This window comes from Micropterus dolomieu, linkage group LG10, assembly GCF_021292245.1.
Source record: "Micropterus dolomieu isolate WLL.071019.BEF.003 ecotype Adirondacks linkage group LG10, ASM2129224v1, whole genome shotgun sequence".
Taxonomy (NCBI): Eukaryota; Metazoa; Chordata; class Actinopteri; order Centrarchiformes; family Centrarchidae; genus Micropterus; species Micropterus dolomieu.
This window is the reverse complement of record NC_060159.1, coordinates 2,647,344-2,661,567: the sequence shown is the minus strand read 5'-3', so window position 1 is coordinate 2,661,567 and position 14,224 is coordinate 2,647,344. Positions and strand designations below refer to the sequence as shown.

Below are 14,224 nucleotides of genomic sequence, written 5' to 3'. Positions count from 1 at the left end.
TGTTTTTTCACGTTTGTTTTGATAGCCTTTATCTTCTCTCCTCATTAAGTGGGCGATAAAGGAAACGAATGAGCTTCTGAGTTCTGTCCCCTCATCACATTTGGTGTGGCTGTTTGTGAAACGCTCCCGTGCTCGGCTCTAATTTGCATTGCAACTGTTGATTTGTGTATCCGTTCAGGCCCCTTTGATGTGTGAGAGAGATTGAGCTGCTGCCGGTCGCGGTTCTCTCTCTGACGCTGGGCAGCTCTCCAGCTGACCAGGCCCGGCGCCCGGCCTGCGAGGCGCGGTGCCCAGCCACAGGCCTGCAGGCCCTCAGGGCACTTCAGTCCTACATTCACAGCCAGAGCCTGCAGAAGCACATTTTACTCCACCGCAGAGACACGCTGTAGTAAGCTGGCACCGGTGATGGTCCAAGCAGAATTTGAAACATGCTCTTCTCTGCGGGAGTAAGATTGGTCACATGTGGCTCTCTACTCTCAGGCTGGTGCCACACAGAGGGCGACACACAGGTAACAGGACAGTATTTATGCAAATAGGAAGTTGTGTTTGGGGCCACATCAGCGCTGAACCGAACAAACAAGCAGTTTCCAAAGATAACGGACTGTTTCAACAGAAGTCAGACATTGTTAACATTCAGTTTTGGGGTCACGAGCAAGAACTTCTTGGTAGAAAAATTTGTCCTAGATGTTTGACAACTGTGCAGGAAGAAATGAGTCATAGAAGAGGCAGAGGTGCCGGTCTCTAGCATCGACAGATCAGGGTTTTGCACCTGCTGCCATGTAAGCAATCACCGGATCCGGAAATTCTGAACTCAGGCACACAGAGATCCGAGGTCCTGAAGTCACTTCCTGTCTAGCCGTTGTTCCACTAGATTCTGTTACTCAATAGAGAGCCTAAGTCCCTCACTTCCGCTTCCGGTTCATGGGACCTTATTTCGGAAAAACTATGTACGGTAGTCAATGGCGAGAGACAACTTATCTTTTTATCCCGTTAGAATTGAGCCCTGAATTACACATATGTTGTTGGTCGATTGAAAATAGAATTTTGCAAGTCAAGAAAGTCGCATTTTGTTGTAAAATAGTAGAGTTATGCTAGCTATGTAAGCTAGTTATGCTAATGCTAGCTAACGTTCGTTGCTTTCTTGCTACTAGCTGGATTACTTAGCTGTGTTCCACGCAGAAATATATCTCACCTGATGTGTTTAATCCAACGACTCTCAGTCCTTTTATCACATCATCCTCTCATGTATGTTTTTTGACATTAGCTTCAGAAACGTTAGCTTCAGTCAGACAGAGGCAGTTACGATGTCACATACGCGACTTGTGGGTTTGTGGTCTTTGTAATAAAACAGTTTTACATCAAACTGCAACTTTCTTGACTTTAAAATGTATCTTTTAAATAGACAAACATATGTGTAATTCAGTGCACAATTCAAACGGGATCAAAATATTTGTTGTCCCTCGCCATTGACTACTTACTGTACAATATTTTTCCGAAGGAAGGTCCCATGGTGGTCCACCGGAAGGGGAGGGACTCTCTATGCAATTTCCCATTCTTTGTGAAAAAGTGCCATCTATTCCTGCAGTTCTAGCTATATTCTCACCAAAGGTCTGAAATGCCCCCATGTGGTCTCAAATGAGTATACAGTACCTTGACATGTACTACGTGGACTTGGTCAGCACGTGAAAGAATTGCTGTGTACCTAGCAGTATAGTTAGCAGCTCTGCTGTGAGAGGCTCTCCCAAAGTGTGCGAGGGAGTACCAGTATATAGCCGTAGCCCTGCTGTTTGTCATGGTTAACGTTACTGTTTGTCTAGTCTCAGTAGCTTGTGAAGCTGAATGTAGCACAGTTATCTGCAGGCCCGTGAAAGCTACGTTACCTAGCTTAGAAACAGAGGTCTTTAACCCCAATTCAGAGCCCCAGTTCTAACAACGAAAGAGCCACTCCAAATTGAAGAATGATGAATGGAAAACACTACGTTCAGTATTAAAACTATAAACTATAACTCACAGATTAACTCTCCTGTTCAAACGCTGATCCCTCTCAGTGTGACATTTGAAAATGAGAGTGAATCATGAGCTTGTAGCGTGACTGGCTACGCCTTCACCTGTGTGTTACAATCAATGTAAACGTAAAGGTTATCTCCCTACAGTAGAAGCCCTTGGTGACGCTGTAGTCGAGCAAAGGACAATCATCACTGTCACCGATCTGATTTACAGAACTATTTATTAATTACCACCAGGACACAAAGCTACAAGTACTAAGTGAAGGGAGATTGGATTTTAGAGCTGAAGATGTTTTGCCACTTATCCAACAGGCAAAACTGATGAGGAACAATGGATTAAAAACTAATTACAGCTCCTGCATTTAACACCAAAGCCTTAAAATTTGCAGGGTATGATTCCTTTAAACTTTTATCTTTGTTGCGTTCCTTGGTCAGGTGTTTTAGTAAATTTAACGTTCGTTTTGATGCGAGTTTACGACATGAGTAGACTCTCTCCCTGGCCCTTGTTACAGCTGTGGGTGGTAAATTTCTGTTCCCAGTGGAATAAAACAACATGGTATTTGAACAAATGTAACACAAAGGACAGTGGCAAGGTCAGTTGTTCTGTTCTTTTCACACACATATTTGCGACATGGGATTTTGCTGGCAGCGGAGCTCTCTTAAATGAGGCAGGACGGGTGCTCCACTGCAGAGTCACAGAGGAGGAACTGCCCCACAAATTGAGGGCCGAATGTTCTCTGTTTAAGTGAAGGTGTGATGGTCTGTGGATACAATTTAAACTTCTGAAGATATTTGTTTGATATCAGAAATAGATGTTTACATCTGGGGCATTTTCAAAGATGTGAACTTTGGGCTCCTGATTCAGATCTTAGCTTCTGCTTGTTTGTGTTTTTTGTCATCTACTGCCTTCTTAGGACCTAAGAGGCTTTTCCCATTCCTCAAGCTACTCCTGTGTTCCACCACAGGAGGGCAGCATGTCCAAACGTTTCTAACTCTCAGTGCTGAATTTTCATGAGCTCTAATTCATCATCCACATTTTAGGCTCACACACAAGTACTGAGCAGTTGTTTTTTTTGCTATTTCAAAGAAGACATGGATTCGTGCCTGTAATTTCTGATGTAGAAGGATTTGAGGGGCCTTGTGCTCAGCACAGCTCAGCAGAAAGTAGAAAAAAAAGACCTAATCAGCCTCTGTTCAGGTTGCTGTGTTAAGATTGCAGGCCTTTTTGTTTGCTCTAGGATCATCATCAGCTTTCCTCTCTTAGGCCAAAATGTCAACAGTATGCACAAGATATTCTATAATAGAAAAAACAGTTGTGATGCTTCTAAGAAGATAAACCCATTTAATCTTAGTGACCCACTGACCTTACCTCTATCACCACCTTCAGAAAAAAATGTTTTTAGCTTGACTTCTAGAAACCCTTTAACAATACAGTAGCCACACTGTGCTGTTCCTTCGGTTTAAAACGAATCTAATGTTTTGATGGACCCTTAACAAAACTTCAGGTTTCTAGCCTTGGCTTGCCTGAGCTTTTTTTGCTGTCCACACTGATCAGACAACAGCAGAACTGTTTCATGTGTCAGGCAAAAACAAACAGAATTAGGACACTTCTCTGACTGTGTCTGTGCCGCTGTGCGAGGCCGGCGCTCTCTGCCAGGGTAAACACCTAAGCTCATGAATACACACCACTCATCTACACCCTGCCCTGTTTTTCTCCTCCTTGTGAAAGAAGCCAACACCACTTCTCACTTATTGGTTACCTTCTTCAGCTCAAGAGCAAATAACCTTGTATAGTTGGCCTCATTTTTCTCTTTTGATAAGGTTGCACGTCTCAGTGTTTTATTTCCTGTAATTACAAAACATCAAGATACCATTTTATCACGTCCTGTCATTACCAAGAAAAACTGCACTGTTTCGTAACCTAGTATTCACACATGGACGTAGCATTATGTGCTGCCAATCAGCATCAAGTGCCTCTATTCCTTATAGGTTGTGTTTTATTCATTGGTTTTTACATTCACAAGGCTCTGCTAAGAACATTAGGTCAAGAGAGATATTCTGTGATGGACTGGGATTGTGTAACAAAGATCAGAGCTCTGCCATATTTAGCTCTATAGAGGGGCAGCGGGGGCTTCACAGTGAGGAAAGCTCACTGACGATGGCTGACCCTGAGCTCTCCTTTACCTCAATGTATACTAATACTTCTTCCTAGCATGTACAGACACAACAAAATGTTTAAACCACAGTTTAAAATGTGCTGAGTGTGTAAGAATGTTGACCATGCAGACCTCAGTATATTTTGTGATTTGTAAGCAGAATCCATCCACTCAGGGCAGTTCAACTGTCTCTGTGAACATTTAGTTTGTAATGAGAGGATTGGAAGCATGTGTCCTTTGATGTCTGTCTCATAAAAAGAAAAGGGGTTAGTTTTATGGGGTCGTGAGAAGCGGACCCATTGCTATTGGTTTATTTCACCCATCTAAAGTCTCATCTAATGATCCAAACTGTGCAAGATGGCAAGATCAGAATTTTTTGCGGTGTTTTAACATTGTAAAGGGCTGGTTACACCAGCTTTTCTCTGCGTGGAACCCTGTTTACTGGGTTAGTAGCGTTCTGTCCTTCTGGCCTGTGGGTAAAAAGCGGCTACAATTTCTTCATGAATAATCTTCTTTAATTGAACATCAAAACCGCATGACATCCAACTTCACTCTGTCCGGGTTTATAGCAAAACTCTGAAACCCACCGCTCTGTTGTTGCACATTACTCTACCTCTGTTACACTTACAAATGTCCTCCTAAACAACAGCAGGTAGGAACCAAAATTAACCAACTGTTAGCCAAAGGGGACATAAAATAATAATTTAATGTTACATACATAAATGTATAAATAAAATGTGCTAAAAATGATACTAAAATAATTGTAAAACTAACAATAAAATTAATTCCAAGTCCAGCTAATATTGTGGAATTACACCTACTGAAATATACACAGTAAACTGTACAGTTCATATGGGTAGATATTTATTATTAGTAGTATTTCGGAAATTCATAGTGTGTCATACAGCAAGTATCATAAATTAGTATGATGAACTTAAGTAAACAAAAAATATAATGTGCACCGTAACCGTAGGACTAGTTGGTTAATTACCGTAGGTGTCAAGCTAAACCACGACGCTTTAGCCAGGCAGGAATATGATAGCACCAGTCACAATAGCTCTCCTAGCTAGCTGTTAGCAATCTTGCCCACTAACCGATAACAGGTGGGGCTGAAAGCTTGGTGACACAGTGACTCTGTGCTGTGAAGGAGGCTACAACTGTCATTTCATTTTGCAGCCCTTTGTTGTAGAATGATAAAATGAATGTACCTGGAACCTAGTTCCAGGTCTGGTGACTGTGAAGACGACCGCATATGATTCACTTTTATACATGTTACAGACCATGTTTGTGTCTCTGTACAGAGGACGCAGGGACATACTTCCCCAGTGTGAAGAGGGACCCGGGCCGGTACCTGCAACCCTGCTCTGACTCCGTCAAGACCTGGCTGCGCAGCATGAAGAACAGTGGGAAGGTCCTGCTCCTCATCACCAGCTCCCACAGTGACTACTGCAGGCTAATCTGTGAACACATCCTGGGGTAAGACTACCCACAGGGGGACCACAAGTTGGTCCTCTCCTTAACAAGACCAGGACGTCATGGTCTGCAGTTCTTACAGTACCATAACAGCCCCCACGGGAGTCTGTTCAGTCCAAGCTGGCGGTTTTTGATTTTCCCTCAACTCACAGCATTCTGTTCAGCTCTCACATGCCATCAGTCATTCCTTTAGTCAACGCTGGCTTACAGGTCTGCCCTGAGCTACCACCATCATCACACACCATGCTACACTCACAAACATCCCAGCTGCCTTCAGCAACATTTTGTTCTTGTTCTTTATCTGTTACTTAGTAGATAAAATTATACACATTTTGCATGTCTGCATCAAACTTTAAAAAATGAGGACACACTTTTTGCTATTGTCATGCTAATATATACATTTATAATCTACATTCACACATTCAAACATGTATGTTCCATCCTATTTAGTATTTTAAAGCTTTTAGGCTAGTATGGTTTAAAGCTTCAAAAGATAGTAATAGGTGGCCCGCGGACCAGAAAAATAAAAAAATTGATAGCAGCTGATGCTAAAATAGATTTCAGTCATGACAGCTACAGTTACTCACACAATCACTTCCTCTTAAGTGATTGTGCCTCCAAAATAAAAGCGCAATAATTCTTTGTGCAGCGATGCTTTATGACAAGTTTATTGAGAGCTTTCACTTTGAAAAGTACTGCCATTCATGACATTCGAAAGACTCTCTGCCCTGCTTGACACACCTCTGAAAAAGCTGTCAGTAAACGTGTGTTTGGATTCCCCTGAATGTCCTCAGGGAAATGAAAATAAGCGTCCATACGTTTATGAATACGGATCAAATGCCGGGACGCGCACACATGCACATGCAGCACATGCTTTATTATGAGCATGTGCAAAGTGTACTTATAATCAATTTGTTTAACAAGGGAGAAAAAAAAAATTACAGTTACTTGGAATTGTTCTTATAACCTTCCAAACGGGAGTCCCGCACAGTACCAACTGAGCTAAACATCCACATAAGCATAGAAAGATTTGAAATAATTTGACGTGTAACGGCTTGAGAAAAATTTAACCCGATGCCAGAATTATTTGTCGACTGCTGGCATATGGAGTTAAAGATTATTTTGTCAAGATTTTTTGATGGGTCAGATGACTGTGTGTAATGTGGCGTCGTGCCCAGACAGAATTATCACTAACTCTGCAGTTTCGCTCAGCTCTAAAGATCTTTTTAGCCTTTTTAGCTCATGGTTTTGGTTTTTCTCTCATCAACTCTGTCTCCAGATGTAGCGGTCAGCAATTAGCTACTGAGAAATCCACTGTACGCTAGCTGTGTTGTGGACAAGCGGTAGACAGACAGGAACATTTAGCGAGTGGTGGAGACCAAAAGTGAATATAACTTTCATTTGTCAAGTGAAGCCAGAAACACGACTCCAAATGAATGCTAACGTTGTGTTGTGGCAATTGTTTGCTAACACATTAGCCGTTATAAATTTGAAATGTGATAATAAGTCTAAGGTTGTCTTTCCAGCTTGTTCTGCTTCCCAAAGTATCAACTCCACTGATGTTGCTTTATGTCTGCTGGATGTTTAAATAGGCCTCTGTTTGCTAACAACAAGGTAACCTTAACAACTTTATAAGGTGATAAAATAGATGTGGTGGTTTTAGTTTGTGCAGCTGCCACCAAGTTGCCGAAACATAAAAAGATCAATTAATTCAGCTTTAAAAACTAAATATAAAGGTTGCAGGGTACATGCAAACAATCAGTTTTAGTTTTACTGAGTCAGACTTTCTTATTTGGCAAGGTATATGATGACTGGAGTCTGTATGCACACAGTTAGATTGTTCATACCAGTGCACAGTTAACATCCGACACTTCATTTTATAGGTGTGCAGCAAAAGGGATTATTGTCTTAGCAAGCTATTTGGAGTTTAGCTCTGGCTTTGTGCATTACTGGCCTCCCTCTGTTTGCAGTGCACACTGTGGTTCAGGGTTCTTTTTGTAGCCTAAGCCCTGTTACACACTTGATCAAGCAGCAAGAGAGCTTTGAAAAAACACAATGTCCGTGTTGCTGCTGCGCTTTAACCAACATAAGCCCTTCTTGGTCTTTGGAAGGTGTTGTCATCTCACGCTGCACTCGCCAGGTTAGGTGGTCTGCTTTTTTCACTTCTCACGCTCAGATCTAATTGTTCTCTATAGTCCAGCAGAGGCAGAAAGCAGATCGAGGTAAAGCTCTTTTGCTCTGAAGGCCAGTTTGTCTCACGGGGCCTCTGTGGCTCAAGCCCCCACCCCCTCTCACCATTTCCTGTTAAGCAGCAAGCAGCCTGGTCATTCCTGTTGTTCCTCACCTCTTTCCCCTGCTCCCCTGCTGTTTCACTGGCTCCCCCTGACCTCCCGTGTCTTTGACCTCCAGCACCGCATCATGTGTCACCTCCCAAGGAGAGCAGTCAGAGCCCCAGCTGCGTGGGAGTGTGTGCGCTCAAACTGATGTTCAAGTCACTGCTTCAAAAGGTCAGGGGAAGCAGAGTTATGTTGTGATAGCTACAAGAGGAAGTTCGGCCAGCTTCATCTTGCCAGGGGTTATTTGTGGAGGAGCATGCTTTGTTCACAGACTGAGTTGGCCTTCTTTAAGATCCTTCCTGTTTTTCATACACCCAAAGTTTGCGTACCCAGCTCTTCTTCACGGAAACTTTGGGGCAGCACCGGTCTCTGTGTCTCATCCTGTCAGCACTTCCCTGTTTAGAAATCGCACCCTGCCTCACTACACAGTATCTCTTTTGCCAGAGAAAACCGAAGCCACCACCCTGGTGGTGAGCCGGCTGGAGGCCAGTGGCAGTCAGCTGTGAGAAGTAGCACAACAAGGCCAGAGCTGTCTGACAGGAGGCTACTGGCCAAAACCCAACAAGCTGCCAGAGAAGCTGCTGGTACTATTTGGCATGACTAGATGAAGGCATTAACTGCTGGCGCGCTGCATAGTTTATTGATTTATTACTTGTTGTTAAGTCCACTGATGTGTGAGTGAAGTGAGAGAAGTCCAGACAGGGCCAAGGATCTCCGCCGTGAAGATTGCAAGTTCAGATCACCCATTTATTGAAGAACTCATCAGTAATAAGTATACAACCACCTTCCTCAGTCTTACTAGAATTAACCAGAACAAAGGACCAAATTCAGGTAATTAAACAAAAATGGCCGACAATAAATTAAAAGTCTATGGAGACCAACAAGCCACACACCTATAGAATCAGTAGTTGAATTAAACATCACCAAGGCTGACCAGTATAAACTCCACAGCCACAAATGCTGATTTGTGAAGTTTTTCCACACCGCACTGCGCATAGGGCTGGGCAAGATTTATCGCACATTTGTTATACTTTATAATTTTTTTATTGCCCATCCCATATTGTGCAGACATACAACGCGGCTGGACAATGCAGGGGTTGCTGACGTCCTCATCTGCAGAGAGAGTTACACTTATCAGGGAGTGTGTTGTTGTCTTCACCTCTCTGAATGTCATGCTGTGAGCTGTGTGCACAGCGAAGTCCTCCACAGTCTGCTCCAGATTCAACTTCTGTGCTCGTTCAGCATAATATGAGCAGTCCGCTCAGCCTCTCTGTCCCATTCGGCGCCAAACATTGATTAATTACGGTAAATGCTTTTTTAAAAGAGGTAGGCTAAAATAAGGATAACCGTACCCCATAATGACGGCAACCTTAGTTTTATTGCATTGCTATGCATCTTTGTTCTGTTCCAGGGTGCATACCCCCAAGTTCCAGTAAAAAGTCCTTCCTGTTTCACTGAATTATTTGTGCTTGCGTAGCTCAGTGTATTTGGATGCTGTCCAGACATTGTCCTTCACACAGCGGCCGGGCTCCTCTCACTGAGGTTAATGTTTCTCTGGCCGTTTACAGGAAGGATTTCGAAGAGCTGTTTGACGTCATCATCACAAACGCCTTGAAGCCCGGTTTCTTCTCCTTGGTGCCCCAGCAGAGGCCCTTTAGGACCCTTGGTGAGTACTGGCCGGCGCCTCTCATGCCCCACTGCACTTTATCAGCCCTTTGATAAGTCGTTTGGTCTTTTTAACGTCAACAAATAGTGAAGAGCACCCATCACATATTCCCTGAGCCCAACCAGACATCTTCAAATCACATGTTCTGTCTCAACCAGCAGTCCGCAGGCCAAGGATACTCAGTTTGTACTGATGTTAAAGAGAAAAACTCCAGCTGACATTCACACTTGAGCAGCTGGAATCACAGGAGGTCATTTATGCCTTATCGTCACTTAAACCATTAGTCCATCATCAAAATATTTGTTGACTTATTTTCTGTCAATTAACTCTTTTGCTGGGTTAAACTCATCCTGACTCCAGCTGTGTACTTAACACACAGACATGACCAGAGACTCTTAAAAAGAAAGAGAAATAAACAGATTCATAGCTATTCCCTGAAGCAAAAACTATTTTGGATTCTCTACATTTGAAGTGAAGTAGTTTGTGCTCATGTCCTTCAGTGCTTGCAGATACCTGGAAACTGGAATCAGCGTTTAGCAACATATTTTCTCACTTACCTATAGTTGCATCTTTCTTTCTTTTTCTTTGTTTTTTTAATGATCAAAACAGGGTAAGGACCGTTTTTTAAGGTATCTGTGAGAGCTTTAAGCAGCACAAACTAAATTCCATTCACCTCTATTGTATTGGGGTAAAGGAAGAAATCTCTCAGACAGATATCCTGTGTACATAAAATCAGAGCTATCTGCATAGACATGGATCCGTTAATGAAGCAGTGCTTTTTAGACATTTTGCAATATCATACATCCATTGTATTATTTTAGGAGTATATCCTAGGGAGGAGGTCAGAGGTCTATCCAGCTGTCATCTCCTCAACCTCCAAATATAATGTGAAGATTTCAAACAGCTGTTACTTGTGTTTGCAAGATTAAGGTCAGCTTCCAACATTTCGTTGGCTCAGATCCTCATCTTGAGCAGTCCACATAACTCCAGTTACCTTCCTGGGCTGCCTTCCCTCTGTCATTAGCCCAGGCATCACATCCTGTACGCTCATGTTGAAGGTGTGCACTGGCAGGGGCAGCCTTCAGGAATGTTCCACTCATATGGTTGTCGTCCTGCCAGCAATAACACTGGGGATGCATTATGTGTGAAGACATGATGATCCGCTCGCTGAAATATTCTCTTCCCTTTCTCTCTGCCTCGCTCCTCCTGAGTTTGGCCACGTTGGCAGAGAAAGCATCAGCATCTGCTCTTCCTCTGGCCTCCACACACACCAGCCACTCCTTTTTTAGTTGGAAACGTCACTTAGGATTCTGCACATTTTCTCTTATGATTTATTAGCTGATAAAGTTTATTTAGAAAAATTTGACCCTCAAAGTTTAGTAATTTTAGGAGAACTTCATATATTAATCACTATCTGGGGCTTTTTCTGCGTGGAGTTATTCTGGCCGTGCTTGTGTGGGTTTCCTTCCAGTTCAAAGGCATGCAGGTTAGGTGAATAGGTGGCTCTAAATTGCCCATATGTGTGATACAGTGCCAACCTGTCCTCATACACAGTGTGTGCTGGGATAGACTCAAGGGCCATGTAATCCTGATCAAGTAAAGCAGCTATAGCAGACAGATGTATGTGGACAGACTAAAGACCTGGATATATTTGCTTTTTTAACAATGCGTAGGTGTAGACAGGCGTCGGCGATTAAGTTCACATACTTGACTGCGTACTGTGCGTATACCTGGAGGATTAAACCTGAATCCACTAGGGGGTAGACCAGGACCGGATCATCCCTCGCCAACACCGGATTATCTTCCATGACAACCTCCGAGTTTGCACATCGTAAACAACCAATCATAGCGACACTCTGACATATATAGCAATTGTAAGTCGCTTTGGATAAAAGCGTCAGCTACATGAATAAATGTAATGTAATGTAAAATGAAAAGTTGAAAATGGCGCCTTTCCTCATTATAATGACTTTTAATGTCACACAGGTGTAGTGAAGTGGCTGTCGTTGCCAGACCTGGTTTTGGCTCCAGAACCCCACCAAGAATGATAAAAACAAGGCTTTTACACAATATATTTAACACAGGAGTTATTTTTCTGCCCCCCCCCTATGCTCACACAGCAGTTTATGCTGATAAGCTTCTCCTTTTCATCTGGATGAAATTACAAACATTGCTAGCACACTTTATCAGCTGTAGCTGGCTAATCAGCACAGTTTCAGGAATCCCTTCACAGTAATCAGTTTCCCACAGTTTGGGGCCATAAAAAACAACGCAACCTCACCACTTCAGGTACTTCTAAAACACAGGCAGTGGAAGAATCTTGTTGGGACATACATTAAGAGGCAGTCGCTGATACGCGAGGCTGCTAGATTATTTAAGACTTTGTAGATAAGTAAAAAGACTTTAAAATAAACTCAGAAACATATAGATAGACAGACACTGCAGTGAGGAAATTTTGTATTGGTCTAAATCCTGGCTGTGGCATTCTGAATTATCTTTTTAGGGAGAGCAGTAAAAAAACAGTTGCAATAATCTAAGCGGCTACAAGCATCTAGAAATGGGGGAATACAACATGGTGGATGTTCCAGTCCTGAATGAGGCTTCTTCTAACTGAAAACCCCAGAAAATAATGTAGTTAGCTAATGATAACTGCCTTGGTCTTGGAAGTAACTCTGAGTTAGGTTACTACTGCTGGTATTTAGCTAGTTAGCCAGGCATGCTAACATGTGCAGTTTATAGGGCAAAGAACACTGTTTAATCCGTTCCTTGTGTCCTTGTGTTTTTGGTTTTAGAAAGATCAAAATAAAAGACTCCACCCTCCAAACTCTGTGTATATCCCCTTTACTGCAGCTCCACGTACACCACTTCAACATGTGGAAAAATCTAAAATACGAAAGACCTGCCGGGCCTTGTTATGGTGGGGGATGGGTTTAGTGAATGGTCAGTTAAAACTTGCTCCACAGTGGGGCCAACCCTGGTTTCCCCTGACCCCTAACAGATGTTCTGAAATTCCACCTGCTGTGAGATTGACAGTGCCACGCTGTTCCTGAGTGATGAAACTGCATCTGTAGCAAGTCTCCTTCAATTCAAGCATATTTGTTATCTGTGACTCATCACAGACCCTGTCACTGCGGACAGCAGCATTTCAGAGTTACATACATGAATAAAGCAATACATGAAATCCAAGGGCACTACCAATTTATTTTAATCTAGTAATAAACCACAAAGAAGAAATAAAGTTAAGTTTTATGCTCACCCAGTCTCATCTCCCTTCTTGCAAATTTTCAACAAGGCTCATTTGTATTTTGTGAGGATAAATACACAGAGTGACAGATCTAGCAAGAATGAAAATATTTATGAATTTTGAAGAGGCATGTGAACCAGCAAGCGAGGGCGATTTTGCTCACCAATGTTTTTTATCTTTTCAGTTTTTATTTCAATTTGCTTTGTTGGCATCAATGTTTCAGTTAAAAAATGTTGCCAAAGGGGTTTATATTTCAATATGACATAACCATCTATTATCCTTATCAAACATTGGGCCAAAATACAACCCTGGAGAGGTTTTTAAACCTTGTTTGGGATGGCTTCTCCCTGAATCCCTCCTCAATAGACAATCATTACAATAGTTATTGTTCAAAGCATTTTTCCCAACGTCACTACTGCAACAGCTGTTTATTTTGTATGAGTGCATGAATAACAGAGCAGTAAGATTAACAATTGTTTTAAAATTCTTTAAAGTAACTTCTGAGTCCATCTCAGACTGTCTTTTAGTTGTTAGCGAGAGCTTCGTGACAGCTGGCCTTGCTGCAGTAATATTTGCTGCCTTGCTGTGTCTTGTGTTGTCACACTTGCTTGATGTTTGGTGGTGTTAGCAAACTTGTTGACTCGTTAGTTTTTGATCATAATTAATGTAATCGTAACAGATGCACGTGTCTTCTAGCATAGTGTTGCTTTAACTTCCAGATGAGACCAAGTTCATGACTGTATTCAAAAGGGTTCAAGAACAGTAACTTATTTTAGGTATGTACTGAACTCCAAAATCCTGAAAAAATAGTGTCCGGATTTGTTTTATCTAGTGTGTGCACAATACACAAATGTTATCTCTCAAGATTTCATAGGCTCGGTTAGGTTTGTCTTTCTTTGGCTTGTGCACAAAAAAGGGAAACTTGTTCTAAAAGTCCAGGCTTAAAAACACAAGTAGTGTGACTCAAGGTTATAACCGAAGCAACAGAATGTTTCTTCTATTGTTAATTAGTCATGAGTTTATAAGACAGCACCTGAAAAAATGTTTTCATTGTTAAATGCTGCTTTCTGTGACTGTCATTTAAAATGCACTGTAATGGCCGTATAACATGTCAAAGGTGTTACTTAAATCACTTCAGTCTCTGGGAGGTACTGTGCATCACCGTCATCGTTTATTTCAGTGTAAATGCCATAGGACGTCTTCAAAGCTGCTGCTTATCACAGCTGCAGTTAGTACTTCCCTGAGCTCCAGACCACATACCAATCATTCCTCTTTCTCTCAAAGCCCAGTGTCCTAACAGCTGTGTGTATGTGTGTGTGTGTGTGTGTGGGGGGGGGGGGGGG

General features: G+C 42.3%; 1 protein-coding gene across 1 annotated transcript in view; it reads left to right on the top strand.

The window, feature by feature from the left end:
* nt5dc1 (5'-nucleotidase domain containing 1) overlaps window positions 1-14,224 on the top strand; it is a 72,233-nt gene that overhangs the window by 35,690 nt on the left and 22,319 nt on the right. The window contains exons 7-8 of the mRNA XM_046061064.1: window positions 5,464-5,638; window positions 9,540-9,637. Of these exons, the coding sequence (XP_045917020.1) occupies window positions 5,464-5,638; window positions 9,540-9,637 (273 nt within the window). The remainder of the gene's footprint in view (window positions 1-5,463; window positions 5,639-9,539; window positions 9,638-14,224) is intronic.